Raw genomic sequence first — 19345 nt, forward strand, 5'->3', positions numbered from 1 at the left:
CCCCCAAAAAAGGCAATAAAAAGAAAGAAGTAGAAGAAAATGCATTTCAGTCTATACTCTGAGTCCATCAGTTCTTGATTTGGATGTGCAAAACAGGTTTCATTATAAGTCCTTGGAACTGTAGTTGGTCACTGTGTTGCTTAGAGTTACTAAGTCCTGTAAAGTTTATAATATTTATAATATTGCTGTTGCTGTATAAATTATTCTCCTGGTTCTGCTTACTTTACTCTGCATCAACTGATACAAGTTGTCACAGGATTTTCTGAAACCATTATCTTTATCATTTCATACAGCGTAATAGCATTCAAACACATTCATATACCATAATTTATTTAGCCATTCGCCAATGGATGGGCAGCCCCTTAGTTTCCAACTCCGTCAACACAAAAGAACTTCTATAAATGTTTTTGTACATATAGGTCCTTTTTCTCTTCCTTGGATCTCTTTGGGTATAGATCTAGTGGCAGTGTCAGGGTATGTATAGTTTAACAACCTTTTGAGTATAGTTCCAATTTGCTTTCCAGAATGGCCAGACCAGTTCAAAGCTGGACCAACAGTGTATTAGTGTATCTATTTTCCTACAATTCCCCTCAAGCATGTCATTTTCCTTTTTTTGTCTTCTTAGTCAATCTGATAGGTGTGAGGTGGTTCCTTAAGGTTGCTTTAATTTGTATTTCTTTAATTAGTGTATTTTATTTTTTTATTTTATTATATTTATATTTTATTTATTATTTATTATATTTATATATTTTATTATTTTATATTTATTTATATTTTATTATTATATATTAATAACGTATGTCTACTGATAGTTCTGGGGCAGCTAGGTGGGGCAGTAGATAGAGTTTAGGACTGGGGTCAGGAAGACTCATCTTCCTGAGCTCAAATATGGCCTTGCACACTTATTAGCTGTGTGAACTTGGCCAAGTCACTTAACCTCATTTGTCTCAGTTTCCTCATCTGTAAAATGAGCTGGAGAAGGAAATGGCAAACCACTCCAGTATCTTTGCCAAGAAAACCCCACATGGTGTCACAAAGTCAGACATGACTTAAAAATGACTAAACAACCAAATTTGATAGCTTTATTTCTTCCTCTGTAAACTGTCCATTCACATCCTTTGATCATTTATCAATCGGGGAATGGATTTTATTCTAATACACAATTCTACCATTTACTTACCTTTGTGACTTTAGGCAAGTGACGTGGACTACTTCATCTCACCGAGCCTATTGCCCAAGTGAATACTCCTTCCTATGAAATCCATGCCTTTACTAGTCCCCTGAAATGATGAGAACCTTGGAGTGAAATGACCAGTCACTTTCAAATTTGTGATTTAAAAAAGAGATGAAAGTCAAGCATCATCTGAAAGTACTCTAGGTTGTGAGAGAACATATTTCAAAGGGTTCAGAAAAGGGATTGATGGAATATCTTAAAAACTCTAGAGGGAAAAATCAGCTTAGGAGAGATAGAAAAGTCTTAGAAACTGAATGCTGGCACTTTTTTGTTTAGTAAAAAAAAACTGGAAACAAATCTGGTGCCCATCAATTGGGGAATGTCTAAACAATTTGTAGTACTGAATGTAATGCAAAATTATTGCACTGTAGGAAATAGCAAATTCTAGGAATTCAAGTTTTACGTGAACTGGACAATTTACCCAATGATTACAATAACGAAGATGAAAAGAACACTAAAAGGTGGATGAACTAAAATGAAGGTCAAATGCAATGACCAATCTTCATCCCAGAGGATGGAAACTTCCTTTCAGTGAAGTGGAAGACTATTAGATTACATGTGCTGTCACACATGGTTGCAATGTTGTTCCGTTTTCCTTAATTACTTTTTTTCTCCACAGAATCCTGTGGAGCAGGGTGAAAAACAAATGGCATTGATAAAAATATTGTTTAAAGGGATGGAATCCTGAAAATATAAAAAGAAACAGTTTCTATTGGGAGAAAGGAGGGGAGTCCTCAAAAGAAACCAGTGAGGATGCAAAGGGAAATCACTGACCAACTTAGATTTTTTTAAAAAAAATGTGGAGAAGACAGACACAAAGATAGATGGGAGGATGAACACAAGAGTAAGCGATGTACTGTAGAAATAGTAGCACCAAAGTATACCAAGAAAAGCTGAGGACAACAGAAAGGACATTTAGTCTTTTTTAAAAGTTTGAGCTACATTGGAGCAAAAAAGGAGAATAAAAAGAAGGCACAGACGGATGCTTGCTGTGGAGGACTACTATAACTGACAACAGAGGGAAGACAGACCCACTTTGATTTTTACTTTGCTCTTGTTTTCTCTGCCAAGGGAATGACTTTTGGACTGGAAAGGACAGCCCCAAAAATGACTAAAAGGGAGCTGATAGCCCAAATAAGGAAAGGGCTGTAGGAGAAAACCCAGCTGTCAAACGGGAATTCATGTCAATTAGCCCAAAGGAACCAATTTCCTGGGGGTCCTGAAAGAAAAATTCTGAGGCATAATTAAGGTTACCTGAAAGCTCCTGGAGAAGGGAAGAGGTACCGCAAGACTGTAAGAGGACAAAGGTACCCATTTTTTTTTTAAAGGTTGAGGGGAGTGAAGAGAATGTGGTCCACAAGCTAGGGGCCAGTGAAACAGATGTTTGCCAAAATCCTAGGACAGGGGTGGAGAACCTGCAGCCTCAAGGCCACATGTGGCCCACCCCTATCCTAGGATGTATAATTAAAGAGATGATTTGTGACCCTCTCTATGCACAGGACTCTCAGATCTATCTATCTAATCCAAGGGTGGGGAACCCGTGGCCTCCCAGATCCTTAAGTGTGGCCTTTTGACTGAATCCAAATTTTACAGAACAAATCCTTATCTCTCCGCTAAGCTCCAGTCTCACATTAGTCAATCTTTTTTGGGCAGTTCTTAAACTCAGCTGAGCACAACAAAGAATTCATGTTCCCTTACCCACCCCCTACAAACCCATCCTTCTTCCAAACTTCTCTATTACTGTCCAGGGCAGCTGGGTGGTACAGTGGATAGAGTACTAGATCTGGAGTCAGGAAGACCTGAGTTCAAATCCTGCCCCAGACACTTACTAGCTGTATGAGCTTAGACAAGTCACTTAACATCTGTTTGCCTCAGTTTCCTCATCTGTAAAATGGGAATAATAATAGCATCTACCTTCCAGGGTTGTTATTGAGGGTCAAATGAAGTAATAATTGCAAAGTGCTTAGCACAGTACCTGGCACATAGTAGATGCTATAAAAGTCAACCAAGTACACAACTTCAGTTATCATCCTCCACTCCTCATTTTAACTCACTCCACATAACCATTCAGTTGATTTTGTCCTTTCTCTTTCCATATAAATCCAAGACATCTCTCACATTTATCCACTTATTTCCGTTCATATAATCACCATTCAGGTTCAGACTCCAGTTACCTCTCACCAGATACCTGCAGTATCCTCCTAAATGGCACCTCAAGTATTTCCTCACTCCAATAAATTCTCTACACAGCTGTCAAAGTGATTTTCCTAACATGCAGCAGATTTGACAATGCCCTCCCTACAAGAGATGCCACTGGTGCCCTGTTATCCCCAGGATCAAACATAAATGTGTCTCTGGTATTTAAAGTGCTTCACAAATTTGCCCTTCCCATCCTTCCAGTACTGTGCTGTTTGACATTTTTTTTTTTATCAAGGACTTGGCTAAAGGTCATGGCATGATGGCATGAACATCACAATTGCTGGGACCAAAAGCCATAAAGGCACAGCTAATACACAGGATGATAACGGTAGGATCTAAAAATATTCTAAGACACTATATCATTAGGTCAAATCTAATCGGTTAAAATTTAATAACCATACATGTTAAGTCTGACCCTTGTGTTTTATATATATATATATAAAAAAAAAAACTTCAAAAGGCAAAATGTGGAAAGAGTGGTTAAACAGCAATTTGTCTGGAAAGGATCTGGGAGTTTTAGGGGCCTGCTCAATATGAGCCAATCGAGTGATAGGAAAGCCAAGAAGCTAATTCTCTCTTGGCCTTCACTGAGGAAGTGCATTTCCAGGAATAAGGATGTTAGATTCTTGTGATACTCTGCCAGGGCTGAGCCACATTTGGAGTACTATTTTCAGTTCTGAGTAATTAGGAAGTACATTGATAATCTATCAATCAAACAATAAACATTAAGCACCTATTATGTACCAGGCACTTTGCTGGGGATGGATATAAAACAGGCAAGAGACAGTCCCTGCTCTCAAGGAGCTCACAATCTAACGAGGGAAGACAACAAACAAGCAAATATATATAAACAAGCTCTATACAGGATAAATACAAAATAATTAAAAGAGGGAAATCAATGGAATTAAGAGGGTTTCCTGTAGAAGACGGGATTTTGGCAGAGTCTTAAAGAAAGCCAGGGAAGTGGAGAAGAAGAGAGAGAGTATTCCAGGTATGGGGAACAGCCAGAGAAAGTAAAACAGAGTTTTCAAAGGAAGGCAGTGAAGACGGTGAAAGGCCTTGTGTTCATGGCATATGAGGACTGGGTGCAGGTTGGGGCATAAATCCCTCTCCTTGGATGGACTTTGTACAGTTTCTCCCCCTCCTCTGTGCTGTCTGTCCACTTGATGTTCCCCCTTGTGAGGAGACTGCTTACTCTCCCTGCCCCCCTTTTCACGTTCATCCCCCTTCTCTCTGCTCAAAAAGTCACCTAGTTAACCCTAGTTAAGATCTTCAACACCTGCTGCCAGCTTCCTAATTGCTCTTCCTGACTCTAGTCTTTCCCCATGCTAGGCAATGTTTAGCCTAGAGAAGATGAGTAGGGGGGAAATGATAGCTGTATTCAAGTATTTGAAAGACTTTTATTCTAAAGAAGGATGAAACTTGTTCTTTTTGGTCAGAGGGAGGGAATGAGAGGATAGAGACAAATTAAGATTTGGTGCTAGGAAAAACTTAGCCATTAGAGATACCCAAAAGTAGAATGAGTTACTTTGGGAAGAAGCTAGGGAGCACAGTGGATATGGAGAGAGAGCTGAACCTGAAGTTAGGAAGACCTGAGCTCAAATCTGGCCTCAGACACTTACTACTAGCTGTGTGACCCTGGGCAAGTCATTTAACCGCTGTCTGCCTCAGTTTCCTCTTCTGTAAGATGGGGACAATAATATCTCTCAGTTTTGTAGTAAGGATAAAATAAGACCATATTCGTAAAGTGCTTTGCAAACCTCAAAGTGATATATCAACGTCAGATAGTTATTATCTGGGTTCGTTATTGGAGGTCTTCAAACAAAGGCTTGATGTCTACTCATCAATTATGTGGTAGAAGGGATTATTTTTCAAGTAAGGTTTTGGAATCACTAGATCGGAGGATTATTAACTTGGGGTCAGGGAACTTGAGGTAGACATCAATAAACAGATAGTTGAGCATCTAAGCCAACTCAGAACTTAATGAGAATCAAACTGAATCCATCTACCACATTCCCTACAAATGGTCATCTTGTCTTTGTTTAAAGATTGGGAATGAGGAGGAACTGACTGGCTCCTAAGGCAGCGTATTCCACTCTTGTATAGCTTTAATTGCTTAGAAAGTTTTTCCTTACAGAGCTAAAATCTGCCTCCGTGCAATTTCCAGCTTCCAGCTTCTACACATCCTGTCTGGTGCCAAGCAGAACACATCTAATCCCTCTTCCATATGGCAGCCTTTCTTGATGACCCAATACAAATATTTGGTGGCCTTTCTCTTTCAACTTTCCTGGATGGATATCCCTCTAAGACATATTTCCAAGGCTATTCTACTAGTCACTGCTGGCCCTGTCAAATCTCCAACCGTAATAGAATACCCAGGCTCCAAAATATTTCAGGCTTGGATCGACTTTCATGTGGGCACCTTCAACTTCTTTCAGGATCTGGTCATACATCTTTCTATTTTAAAGATCTTCTTTACCCCTTAGCTAAGAACTTGGACTCCAAAATGGGGCTGCTGATCTAGTCCAATGCCCTAATTTTAAAGATCTGGGAATCAAGGCCCAGAGAAGTGAAAGGATCTGCCCAAGGCCACAGAACTAGTAAATATCATAGCCAGAACCAGAACCCAGATCTCTACGGCTTTTAACACTATATAATACCACCTTACCTAGTCAGAAAAGCTGGGCTCTGGACTTGATCCTGTCATTAACTTAAAATCACCTTCCAGCTACGAACCTTAACTTCCTCTGATGAAAACGGAGGAGATGGATTATGTCTCTACTATGCTTTTCACCTTTACAAATTCCTTTCTCTCCTTAGACATCAATATATCTAGATTTATCACTTCTTATTTGCCATTTCATCATGATTTAGACATTTTATTGTCTCTCGTAAAGATTTACTCCTAAACAAATCTTTTCACAAGACATACCAGAACGAGGCTTCTTGACCTCCAACTCGGGGAGGAAGAAAAGTGTAAGGAAGGTGGGGTATATTGTGGCATATTTGTCTTGCAGTAGCTTCAACCAGATGAGAGATTGAGGCAGCTCCTACTAAAATATGACCCTTCTAAAGTCTACCTTGCCCGTATACCTGTTCTCTGTTGTCTTTACTTTGTAAGCTTCCTTCAGCGAATCAAGGAAGCAGACTTAAGGTCTCTATTTTCACCTCTCTCCCACTATAGAAATCTGTCCTACATCCTGACTGACGGGTGAGAATCCAGCTATCACTGAAATACTGCCAGTGACTAGGACTTTGCTACCACATGGGCAAGTCTATTCTATTACTAAATTAGACTCTAAGATTAAAATTTGTCTCCCTCCCATACACCTATTCATATACACACGCATGTCCCTCCTCCCGGCCCCCCACATGCACACATGCACTCACACAGATCCTTTTTTTATGCCTTCTTGGGTCACACAAAGTAAGATTGTTCTCTTTGCCAAAGAAGAGGTGGTGTACCCCTGCACTACTTGGGGTGTAGCAGCAGGCTTGGGATACTACATCATGTTGCTTTTAGAATTGGGTTGGAGGGATTCAAGTATCCATTGAACCTACCAAGAGGACTACCTTACATCTCAATCCAAGAGAAAAAGATATCCAAACCCTAGGAAGGCTTTCTGAGGTAGGTGTGCCCTCCTTCTACCACTAATTCCTTCTCTTTTTATCTTGCTCCTCAGTCATAGGAAAGTAATTAGTCTGACAGTAGTATATAAGAGGGGGCAGCTAAGGTGGTTCAGTGGATAGACTACTGAGCCTAGAGTCACGAAGACCTGAGTTCAAATCCAGGCCCTTTCACAGACTTCAGACACTTACTAGCTAAGTGATCCTAAGCAAGTCACTTAAACTCTGTTTGCCTTAATCCACTGAAGAAGGAAATGGAGAACCATTCCTTGCCAAGAAAACCCTTTGGACAGTATGTTTCATGGGGTCAAAAAGAGTCAGACATGAATGAACGACTGAATAAAAAAAAATATAGTATATCCTTATTCTAACCTATTTTGAAAACAGGAAGACCATCTCAGATATTCTGCAATGGACTGAAGCTCAAATGGCCCGCATTCTATTTCTATCTCTTGCACAAACCAGCTATATGAATTTGGCAAATCATATTATCTCTCTCTGTCTCTACCTCATTCCTCTGTAAAATGAGGTGAGGGAAAGGGGTATGCTATATCAACAGTTCTCAAACTGTTTTGGCCTCAGGATCCCTCTACACTTAGAAATTAATGAGGACCCTCCCTTACAGAGATTTTGTCTGTGTGGGTTATATTTATATTTAAATTTTAGAAATTAAAACATTTTAGTATTATTATGAAAATAATTCTCACCTCATGGACCCCCTGAAAGAGTCTCATGGACTCCTGGGGACCCTGGGCCACACTTTTAGAACCACTGGATTCTAACATTCCATTATAGGTCCTAGATGAAGGAGGTGGCCACAGATGTGGAGAAAAAACTGTTCAGAAGCCTTTGGAGGACAAATGTAAAAGAATTTGGTGAATGACTAAAAATAAAAGACGAAGAAAATGGGTTATAGATAACTAATCTTCTTTGTCATGTGGCATCAGGCCTGGAGTCTGAGAAAAGGGATACAACTGAATATATAATCTTGGGAATCATCACCAACTGGCAACAATTGAATTACTGAAAATTGATGAACTTTGTGAGAAAGTGGATACTGAATGACAAAGCAGAAGGTTCAGGATTGAGTCTCAGAGAATATGATGAACTTCAACTCAACTAACTGAAAAACGTTTATAAGTCCCTAACTTGAGTGACTTTTCCCCCCATTAACAGCTTTGCCTCGTTTTAACTCTATGAACGTCAAGCCTCCCCCAGGATAAAATGATCACCTGAAAAATCATCACCATGCAGACTGACTCAGCTCCTGACACTCAACACCTTCTCAGCGGCCTCTCCCCTCTGAGAGGAGGGCTGGAGAATGGAGCAAGAGGGAATTGCATTGCTAGCTAATTAGGAAAGCTCTTATGGAGAGATTACGGCTATACTTTCAAGGGGGAAAGAACAAATTAGGAAGAGGGGAGTTTTGGATATGGATTAGTGTGAGAAACGGCCCAAGGTTCTACGTGAGAATGGTGAGTGTGTGATGGGCAGAAGAGAGAATCAGCTGGGGGCTGCTAGGAGGAAATGTCAAAGTTAAATATTCAAGAACTGCTTGGTGGAAAAGTTTATATCATCTGGGAAGGATATTGATCTTGGAAAGGTTAACAAAGAGCCAATGAAAGGTTCGGGGAAGAGTGATGATGGGGTCAGAGCTGTGACTGAGAAAAATGATCTCAGTGGTGTGGTGCTGGAAGCCATGAGTCTAATGAGGGTAAAATTACTATCATATAGCCAGAAAACGCCTTCAGACATATTCCCTCTGCTTAGGAACACCCTTCCCCACAAACTTCACTGAGCAGTCTTCTGGTCTGTGTCAAAAAACCTTCTCAAACCCTCCCTCTCCAAAGCTTACAACTGCTATGAGAAATAAGAATGGTATTTTTCCTTTCCCATTCAAGAAGGCCTCATTCTCATTTCCAGAACTAAAGAATAAAAATGAATTGTCTAAATTTAATGTGAGAAAGGACTTCCGAGGTCCCAGGATCATTTCTTCTGTAGCACCCTAAACAGAATGTCATATACTATCTGTTTTAACCCTTCTGGCAATGGAGAACTCACTACATTACTAACCAAGGATCCATTCCAGGTATTACAAAATCCATCCATATTCTGAGTTAAAATGCTGTTCCCCAGTAACTTCTACCCTTCCATCTGGAGCAATAGCTATTTGACAATGGCTCTTGTCCTCCCCAAGTTCTTCTTTGGACTAAATCTTTTTTTGGGTTAAACAAAAAATCCAACACAACCTATTTAATTATAGGCAGTCCTCAACTTATGAATGGGTTGTGCTCCAAAAGTTTATTTGGAAGTTGGTCGTTTGGAATTTGGACTCCATTTTCCCATGGAAACAATATTATAAGTGGTGGTTAATTTCCCAAATCAGTTCACAAATAGCTAATTGACCCATATTATAGTTGAAATATACTACTAATGTAAAAGCCTGGATCCTGGGTATCCAGAACAGGAGGCCTTCATGGGGAAATTTGTCCTTCTTTCTTGAGGAAGGGGCAACTCTAGGCAAAATTTCAAATTAAGGAAACCCTATCTTTGACAATTATCGATTACCTGTCTTCTCCTCTATTCTGCTTCATGCTGCTGCTGTCCCCTACCTATCAATGTCATTGGAGGGGATAAATCTATTCAGCCCCATCCCCAGAAGTGCTGAAAGCACACAAATTAATTTTCTAGTATAAGCCCCATTCAAAACTTATTCCACTCAGTTTAACTATCTCAGTAAGGTACTTGGAAGAAAGTAATCTGATTTGATTAATTTCCACTAATATGTGAAATCATTTTAAAGGAGAATACTCATTAACCTGATTCAAGTTTTTATTTGGTAGAATTTCAGGTCCTATAGCAAAATGATTTTTTTAGCAAATTAGGAGGAAAATATGTTTTATGTAGGGTTCCTACAAAATGCCACTCATCCTTACTTGGAAGAATAAACCTACTTACTCTCCTCTAGACTTCTCTATTTTGATGTGAGCTAATCACCTTTTGTGCATAACCTGACCCTCCTTCTGAATACCCAATCTATAGTGATGGCATTGCCATTCTCCCAATGCTCCAGTATCATTAAGGCCAGGTGTTACTTTTTTTTTTCCCCAGGCTCTTATTGCTTCTTCTCTGGACCACAGGAACAGTCTTCCAACTGGGCTTTCCTCTCTTCAGTCCATCCACTGCTGTCAAAATCATGTACCTGAGGTACAGTCTGATCACATTACTCAACTGCTCAAAAGCTTTGGGTGACTCTCCACTTCCTATGTCCTAACTAAAACAAAACTCCTTAGCCTGGCATTCAAAGAAATCTTTCTACCTTCTAGTTTCAACTTCCTTTTTCCTCTCCTTTCTTCCCTCCACATACTTGCATAAGTCAGTGCCCATATGTGGAAGTGTTTTTGGCTCATTTCCACCTACTGAAATTAAGCCACTCCACTCAGCATTCTCTGGGAACATGCAGCCTCATTTTCACTCAGAATATTTTAAGCCCTGCCTCTCTACATACCCCCAACTTTCCACTTTTGGCTCTAAGAACTGTAAGCAAATCCACATTCCCACCGCCTTTTGGAATAATGTCTCCATGAACTGTTGTATTATTCCACCCACCATCTTTGTAACTTCTTAGATCATACATAACTCCCTTATGCCACACATCTCTACTGTTGTTGGTTCCATTATCAAAGGTAAGCTCCTTGAGGGCAGGGACTACCTGGCTTTTGAATTTCTATCTCTAGGACTTAGCAGAGTGCTTGGTACACAATAAGCACTTACTAGGTGGTTTTCATTCATTCAGTCTTTGCTGCAAGGCCCTGCTCAGATGCAATCTACTCCATTCTTCATCCCTCAGCTAGAAATAATGTCCACCTTCCTAATCTCTCTTACCACAATTTTACCTCTTCTATAAACTCCTTGAGCACAAAAATCATATACCTTTTCAACCTCTGCACCCCTAGGACCTGGTACAATGTTTGCCTACAACAAATAACTTAACAAATGATATGTAAATGGAATTGAATTGAAAGGGTGATGATGTGAATGGAACTTATAAACAAGGAAGTTGTAAGTTAAGAATTTATCAGTGTGTTATCTATCACCTTCCACGGGACCGGGAGATTTGCCCTGACTCAGTGATAGTACCATTCTAGTCCTTCAGTGGAGAGGGGTAATGGATGCATCAGGCAACCATAGGGCAATGGCAATATTTCTTCATACCATCAAACACTTTCTTCTTTACTTTATACTTAACTAAGTAACCTTCTAATCTTAATTTCTTTCTCCATGTAGATTTACCCACTGAGAAGCAACATGGTACAGTGGAAAGGGCATGGATTTAGAGTCATGTGTGACCTTAAAAAGCAAGTCACTTAAGTGACTTAAGACTTAGTGTCTCACTTTTGTCTTCTGTAAAACAAGGAAGGTTAGACTAGATGTCTGAAGTCCCTTTCTGGAATCCCCGTAAATCTATGATCCTAAGATTCTATGATCTTATGATTCCCCAAGAGAATAAGCCAAGTAACCAACATACATAATCTGATCTGGAAAGGTTAACAAATGGACCAGGCTGGTCAGTCAGAGATGTCTATCCACCTATATACAGTGGCTACTTGTTTCCAAGAAACAACCAAAATTGTGTACAAGTATAAGTTGTTTATATTTCTTATGAATATATCTATTAAGAGAATAATTCTTTCATAAGTGCATTTTATTTCTAAAATATAAAAGTATTTCAAAAGTTTTTAAGGAATAAGTAAAAGTTTTTAAGGAATAAGTAAAAAGAAATAATCGAGATCTTTGAGATATTTAAAATATTATGAGTTACTTTTATTTTTTCAATATTTTCTTTTTTTTGTAAAATTAAGCAACCATCTGCAATATTTATAGCACGCATAAATTTTCCTTAATTTCACATTTTTAAAAATAACATACTACAAAATATCACTAGAGAAACAGATTCTATACCACCCAGGTACAGGCAAGTGAAGGGACAGGCATTTTTCTATCTTTAAGTGACCTGTAATCTCATTTCATGGTGACTTTGTTACAAAATATATGATTTATTTTCATAGTTCTATATGCTTTAATTAAATATTATATATGCAATATATATATATATACATATATGTGGTTTTATGAGTACAGCTAAAGAAACAATAAGAAAAAACTCCTAAAAATTCATAATCTCTCCCACCCCAATTTAAAGGTAACCCAATCAGAGGTCTTTTTTTTTTATAATAACTAAAATAGATTATTTTCTACAATTGAGAATCTATTTTCATCTCATTCCTAAGTACGAACACATAAATTCTAGTGTAGCATATATCAATGAATAATGGAATAAACTTAATATAAAGCAGTCTTTTTTCTTTTCTTTTTTGCTATACTGTAGTGCTGTTTTTGATTTAAAAACACTCAATATTCAGTCATAAAGTACTTGGCATTAAAAAAAGAAATTCTTGAGACTAAGATGCCTGAAACCAATCAGTAAAGTTAGGAACTTTACATATTTTTCATTGAAGGGAAAAGAAATTTAGACATGTTCAAACACAAATATCAAAAATAATTTCACCAGTATCAAAAGTAATAATAGTATTGTAGCATTTTTACTTAATTTATTTGAGCCCTGGAGACTCATTAGGATTAAAAGTTCCTCAGAGGTACATTAACCATTTGGTATCAACAAGCAGGAAGTAGGTAATCCAAGATCAATGTCGTTTTTTTCTCCTGGAGAAGGATAGTGATTAACTGTCCACAGTAAGAGGATAAGAAATGGAGTCTAATTTACCTCTACTATAAAAACTACAAGAATTGAATATAAATTCTTAAAATCAAACGATTAAACTGAAACACTGTAAGAAATACCAAAGATTTACATTATATGATTTCTGGGAAACAACGGTCTTTTGAGGTGACAGGATTCTAGAATTTAGAGCTGGAAGGTTACTTAGAAATCACAGAATCCAATCTGTTCCTTTACAGATGAGGAAGCATTTTTCCTTCCAGAGTGAGAATTCTCATACAATAAATGGAGGAACAGCAGATAAAAGATTTTAACAGATACCCTAAAGTTAAATAGTAACTACCTTATAGTTTTTGTGAGGACCAAATGATAAAATATTTTGCAAACCTTAATGAGTTATATAAATGTGACCTGTAATTTTTAATGTTGGACTGGTCAGTAAGTCAATAAATATTTATTTAGTATCTTCTACAAGCCAGGCACCGTGTTAAGCTCTGAGGATACAAACAACGACAAAATACAGTCCCTGTTCTCAAGGAGCTCACAATCTAATGGAGGAGATGATATGCAAAGAACTATATAAGAAACACACACATACACACAATATATATATAGGTGTGTGTATATATATATGTGTGTGTGTATATATGTGTGTGTGTATGTATATATATATATAAATACACACACATATATTACACATATAGACACATAGGTACATGCATGTATGTACATATGCACATATGTGTACATACATATACACACATACAGGATAAATAAGAAATAATAAGATGGACTGGGAAAGTCTTCCTGAAGAAGTTGGATTTCAGTTGGGACTTGGGACTTGAAGTAAGCCAGGGGGCAAAGATAAGAAAGGAGAGTATTCCAAACGTGGGGAACAGCCAGTAAAAATGCCCATAGCCAAGAGATAGAGGGTCTTATTTGAGAGACAGCAAAAAGGCCAATGTCAATGGATCAAAGTGTATGTGAGGGGGCTAAGGTGTAAGAGGATTAGAAAGATGTGTGTAGGGGTGGTTGCGACAGGAGCAGGGATGGAGGTATGAAGGTGGGGTGGGGCAGTGGCAGTGGTGGTTACAAAGGGCTTTGAAAGCTACACAGAAGACTCTGTATTTAGTCTGGAGGTGGGAAGAAGTCATTGTGGTTTATTGAGTACGGGGTGCTATGGTTAGACTTGTACTTTAAGAAATCACTTTGGTGGCTGAATAGAGAATAAATTGAAATGAGGAGAGACTTGAGGTAGGCAGACCCACCAGCAGGCTATTGCAATAGTCCAGAGGTGCTGGTGATGAGGGCCTGCACCAGAGCGCTCACGGGGTCCGAGGAGAAAAGGAGGCATATTCAAGAGATGGTGCAAAACTGAAATTGACAGGAATTGGCAACAGATTGGGGGCGGGAGAGATAATAAAGAGTTAAGGATGTAAGTAGATTGCAGGCCTGAAGGACTGGGAGAATGGTATTGTCCTATACAGTAATAGGGAAAGTGAGGGAGAGGTGGGGGAAGGGAAAAGATTTTGAAAGGACTCATCCTTTTCTCTGATAGTATAACTCTGGTAGAAGTCTGACAGATTGAAGGAATTCTATAATAATATTAATAGTAACGACTCCTTTGAAGAAGAATAGCCATAATTATAATGTCGCAGGAGTAAAGCACTTTATAATTATGTAATATGTTCTCTGTACTTTATGGACACTACCTTCAACTATCATTTAAAGGGGAGGTCCTTGAGTTTTCCTGGGTCTAGGACACCTCTGACAGTCTAGGGTAGCTATGGGACCCTTTCTCAGAAAAAGGTTTTACATGCATAAAATGAAATACACAGGATTACAAACAAAAATATATACAGTGAAATACAGTTATCAAAATATTAAGAAAAAAAGTTCACGGGCTGCAGGTCAAAAACACCTGATTTAAAGATGCCAAAGAAGTAAGAAGATTAAAAGACTATGAAATAATAACGTGGCAGATTTCTGACACCCAAAAACAAAAACAAGTGACCTTACCTGCTTTATGCCACAGAAATCTGCAATGTAGCCTATAAGTTCTGACATCACCTGAACTTCATGAGATTTTTTGGCATTCATAAAATCATCTGGTTTCACCTCACTACCTGGGGGACAAAAAAGGCATAGGTTTAAGATTCAGCCACAAAAGAATCAGTTTAATTTGAATCATTGGGGTGTTTACGGTATATAGTTTCAAGATTACACTCACATAACACTTCTATTTGTCTTGGGTGACTGATCAGCTAATAATTTAGTGGCTATAATTACACATCTGTATCAAACTTGAATTAATGAAGCAGTTAACAGGATACAAGAAACACTGGCACTAGCAAGAGAGCTGAAGAAGATAAAGAACATAAAAGACAATGTATGCCCTTTCCATATCATGTTTGCAAAAAAATACTAATTTCCTTTGTACTTTCCCAGAACTGCTATCTATTTCAAGACAAGCAAGGCATAAAGGATTGCATGAAGCTCCAATCCCAGAGCGCAGCCTGCTGACTTCTGGGTTCCTCTGGATGGATGAAAATGCCATTATTTCTGCTGCTATGCTCATCAGCTCAGATTAGACCCATTCTGAATCATCATCATCTGGTGCGCGAAAGGAGAGGATGAATAACATTTCATCCCATTGGGGATAAAATGGGTTCTGCCATTGCAATTTCTTTCCTAAAAACTGTTTTTACATTTCTATTACAGTATATGTCATGCATACTCCAATTTCTCTATATTTCACTACAATAATAGTAAATTCAAGAATGTCATGTCTTTCCGGCTTTTCAAACTCTGAGACTTGCCTCCTATACAATAAATGAGAAATTAAAAGCATGCCCAATAAGTTTAAAGTCCTCATTAGAGACAGAAGCCAAAACATTTTTTTCATAGTGAAACCATTTTAAATACTATAGAAAAACAGATACATTCCTATACATAAAAACATTTATTTGTAGGTGCTGTATCAAATTGAACCACTTTTTAAAAACTGAAGGAAAAGATATTTTCACAAGCAAAATGTGGGGCTCTGGTCAGTAACTAAAATAATGATTCTTCCTCTAAAAACCTTAGAGTGAAAATCTACTAAATTCAATGAATATTGAAAGAGAAGCTTATCATGAAACTAAAGGCACAGAAAGTACAGATTAAGTAAGAAAAAAGAGAATTTAGCTAACCTTATCTGCGTGGCCTAATGAATAAAATTCAAACATATAAAATGAGGCTTACATAACAATATTTTTGGACCTGAAATCGCATCATATTTCCTTTCATTTTTTTCCTTTACTTAGGAATTTTCTTATGTTTTCTTTACTTATCTATTTTTTTTCCATTAATCATTGTGCTTTATGCATAAATGAGACACGGCTTAGCTTACAGGTTTGAGCTTACCATTTTTTTTTTAAAAAAAGCTTTCACAGTATTTTTAAAAAATAAGATAGGTTTTTGTCTTAGGTTGTATTAGCATATTCCACCAATTCAATGATCATAACCCATGACTGTATTTGGAATCAGAGGACCTTGGTCCAAGCTATGTTTCTACAATGAATTTGTAATGGCCTTGGGAAGATATTTCAGATCTTGGTCGCAGCTTCCACATCTTTGAAATGGCTTTTCTTGATCGAAGATGACTCATGCAAGAATGTTAAACTGAAGTCAAATTTCATAATGAATGAATATATTAGTCAAACATTGATGTGGAATAAGAATTGGATCTATGATTTCATTGGCATAGGGAACCCCTAGGTGAAGAAGTTCTCAATATTGAGACAAATCGGCACCTTTCCTACAACTTAACAGCTCAGGGAATTTTCTAGAGCGGAGATGTCAAACTTGGGCCAATTCTGCCCAATTCTATTCTGAACTAGAATTAAATAGAATTGGAAAATGTTTAACAAAATAAATAAAAATACAGTAAGACACAGACAATGTTAATTTATGGTTTTCTAAGTCAATATGTGGCCCACAGGGATCTGTTTCTATTTGAATTTGAAACCACTAGCCTAGAGTAATGAGAGGTGAAATGATGGTGACAAAGTCAAAGGTGGTAAGAGGTGGGACTTGAACCCAGATCCTCTAGGTTTCAGGACCAACTCTCCATCCACTATCCTAAATTGTCTCTAGTCACAAATGACTACAGACTATATACATATATATACATATATTATATATATATAATATGTTATATATTATATATATATATAAAATATATTATATATACATATAAAATCTTTAAGGCTGAAACTCTAACTATTCTTGTTAATAAAGATAACTGAAGAACTGTCTTAATAAAACATCAATTTCTGCTTCTCTGACTACATTAAAGCTTTGACTATGTGGATCACAACAAAACGTGGAGAGCCCTCAAAGAGATAGGAGAACCAGGTCATCTTCCTTGTCTCCTCAGGAACCTGTATGTCGGCCAAGAAGCAACAGTTAGAACCAAACGTGGGATAATTGACTGGTTAAGATTGGAAAAGGTACAACAAGGTTGTGTATTGTCACCTTATATATTTAACTTTTATATGCAGAGTACATCATGCAAAATGTCAGCCTGAATGAATCAGAAGTCAGAATTAAAGTTGCTGGAAGAATTATCAAGGATCTCAGATATGCAGACGACAACACTCTGATGGTGGAAAGTGAAGAGGAATTAAGAAGCCTCTTGATGAGGGTGAAAGAGGACAGTGTCAAAGCAGCTTGAAGCTTAACATTAAAAAAAAACCTAAGATCCTAGCAACTGGTCCCATCACTTCCTGGCAAACAGAAGGGGAAGAAATGGAAGCAGTGTCAGATTTCATATTGTTGAATTGTTGTGCTCAAAGATCACACTGCAAATGGCGACTGCAGCCACGAAATTAAGACACTTGCTCCTTGGAAAGGAAAACTACGGCACATTTGGACAGTGTACTAAAAAGCAGAGAAATCACCTTACTGACAAAGGTCTGTATAATCAAAGCTATGGCTCTGAGAGTCGGACTACAAGGAAAGCCTGAGTGCCATAGCGTTGATGCTTTCAGATTGTGGTGCTGAAGACTTTGAAGAGTCCCTTAGACAGCAAAGAGATCAAATCAGTCAATACTTAAAGACATTAATTCAGGCCATTCACCACAAGATCAAATATTGAGGACGAAGCTTAACTACTTTGACCATGTAATGAGAAGACAGATCTCAATGGAAAAACAAAAAAAAACAAAAACAAAACCCTGATGTTGAAAAAGATTGAAGACAAAAGGAGAAAGATATGGCAAAGGATGAGATGGAAAGGTGGTGTCATGGAAGCAATGAACATGACCTTGGACAGACTTCAGGAGATGAGGGAGGATAAAAGGGACTGGTGTGCCACGGTCCAGGGGGGTCACAAAGAGTCAAGTACGGTTGAACAAACGGACAACAACAAAAATAAAACATGACGTGACATATATTTATGATCTGGTAGCAAAGAGACCTGGGCCTGAATCAGGAAGATCTGAGTTCAACTCCTACCTCAGACCCAACTAGCTATGCAACCCTGGGAAAATCACTTGACCTCTCAGCTTACGTCCTCATACGTAAAGTGGGGATAATAATAGCACTTACTTCACAGGGTTACTGTGAGGATTAAATTAGATAACATGTAAAGTTCTTTGCTAACTTTAATATGCTACATAAATGTTAGATATTATTATTACTATTGTTACTATTATTATTTAACATTTCTACCATACATACTATAATATATATTAACCTGAAAGTTATCTAAAGCAATGGTGTCAACCTCAAACACAAAATAGGGGTGACTAAACTATACATAAAGACCCCTGTCAACCAGATATTGATTTAGAAAACCATATACTAATGTTATCTATGTTTTACTGTATTTTTATTTATTTTGTTAAATATTTCCCAGTTAGGGGAAGCTACAGGGCCCAGTGGATAGAGTGCTGGGCCTGGAGTCAGGAAGACTCCCCTTCCTGAGTCCAAATCTGGCCTCAGACATTTACAAGCCATGTGACCCCAGGAAGTCACTTAAGCCTTTTTGCCTCAGTTTCGTCATCTGTAAAATTAGCTAGAGAAAGAAATGGCAAATCACTCTAGTATCTTTGCCACGAAAACCCTAAGTGGGGTCACAAAGAGTCGTACATGACTGAAATGACTCAACAACAAGAACAACACAATCTCCCAATTACGTTTTAATCTGTTGCTGTATTTGGGAGTACAGCAACTGCATGGCCTGCTGCATGTTGCACACCTCTGTTCTAAAGCACTATTATGCCCATGTAACACAGGAAACTAATATTCAAATGGCACCGACGTCCTTCCTAACTGAGGAGGAAACAATTCTGACCCAGTAAAGCAGTGAAATGAATATGATATTTTCATTTCTTTTTTATGTTTAACTCATATAGATAAGTCTTTCTTAAACAATTACTGACATTGTGGTGTCTCTAAAAGTAGGTTCTAAGTTGAAATATCCTGGTTTTAATTTCAAGCTGTTGGCTGATTTCAACATCTCCCAAGAGGCATCTGGACTAGAAACAAGCAGCAATTCC

The 19345-nt window shown here is 37.9% G+C and overlaps 1 protein-coding gene across 3 annotated transcripts in view; it reads right to left on the bottom strand.

Annotated features, from left to right (window-relative positions):
• METTL25 (methyltransferase like 25) overlaps nt 1–19345 on the bottom strand; it is a 152603-nt gene that overhangs the window by 96987 nt on the left and 36271 nt on the right. For all 3 annotated transcript variants that reach the window (XM_027842514.1, XM_027842515.1, XM_027842516.1), the window contains one exon: nt 14820–14926. In XM_027842514.1, coding sequence (XP_027698315.1) covers nt 14820–14926 — 107 coding nt within the window. The remainder of the gene's footprint in view (nt 1–14819; nt 14927–19345) is intronic.

Source organism: Vombatus ursinus, unplaced genomic scaffold (assembly GCF_900497805.2).
Source record: "Vombatus ursinus unplaced genomic scaffold, bare-nosed wombat genome assembly UNPS02014874.1, whole genome shotgun sequence".
In the NCBI taxonomy this organism is placed as follows: domain Eukaryota; kingdom Metazoa; phylum Chordata; class Mammalia; order Diprotodontia; family Vombatidae; genus Vombatus; species Vombatus ursinus.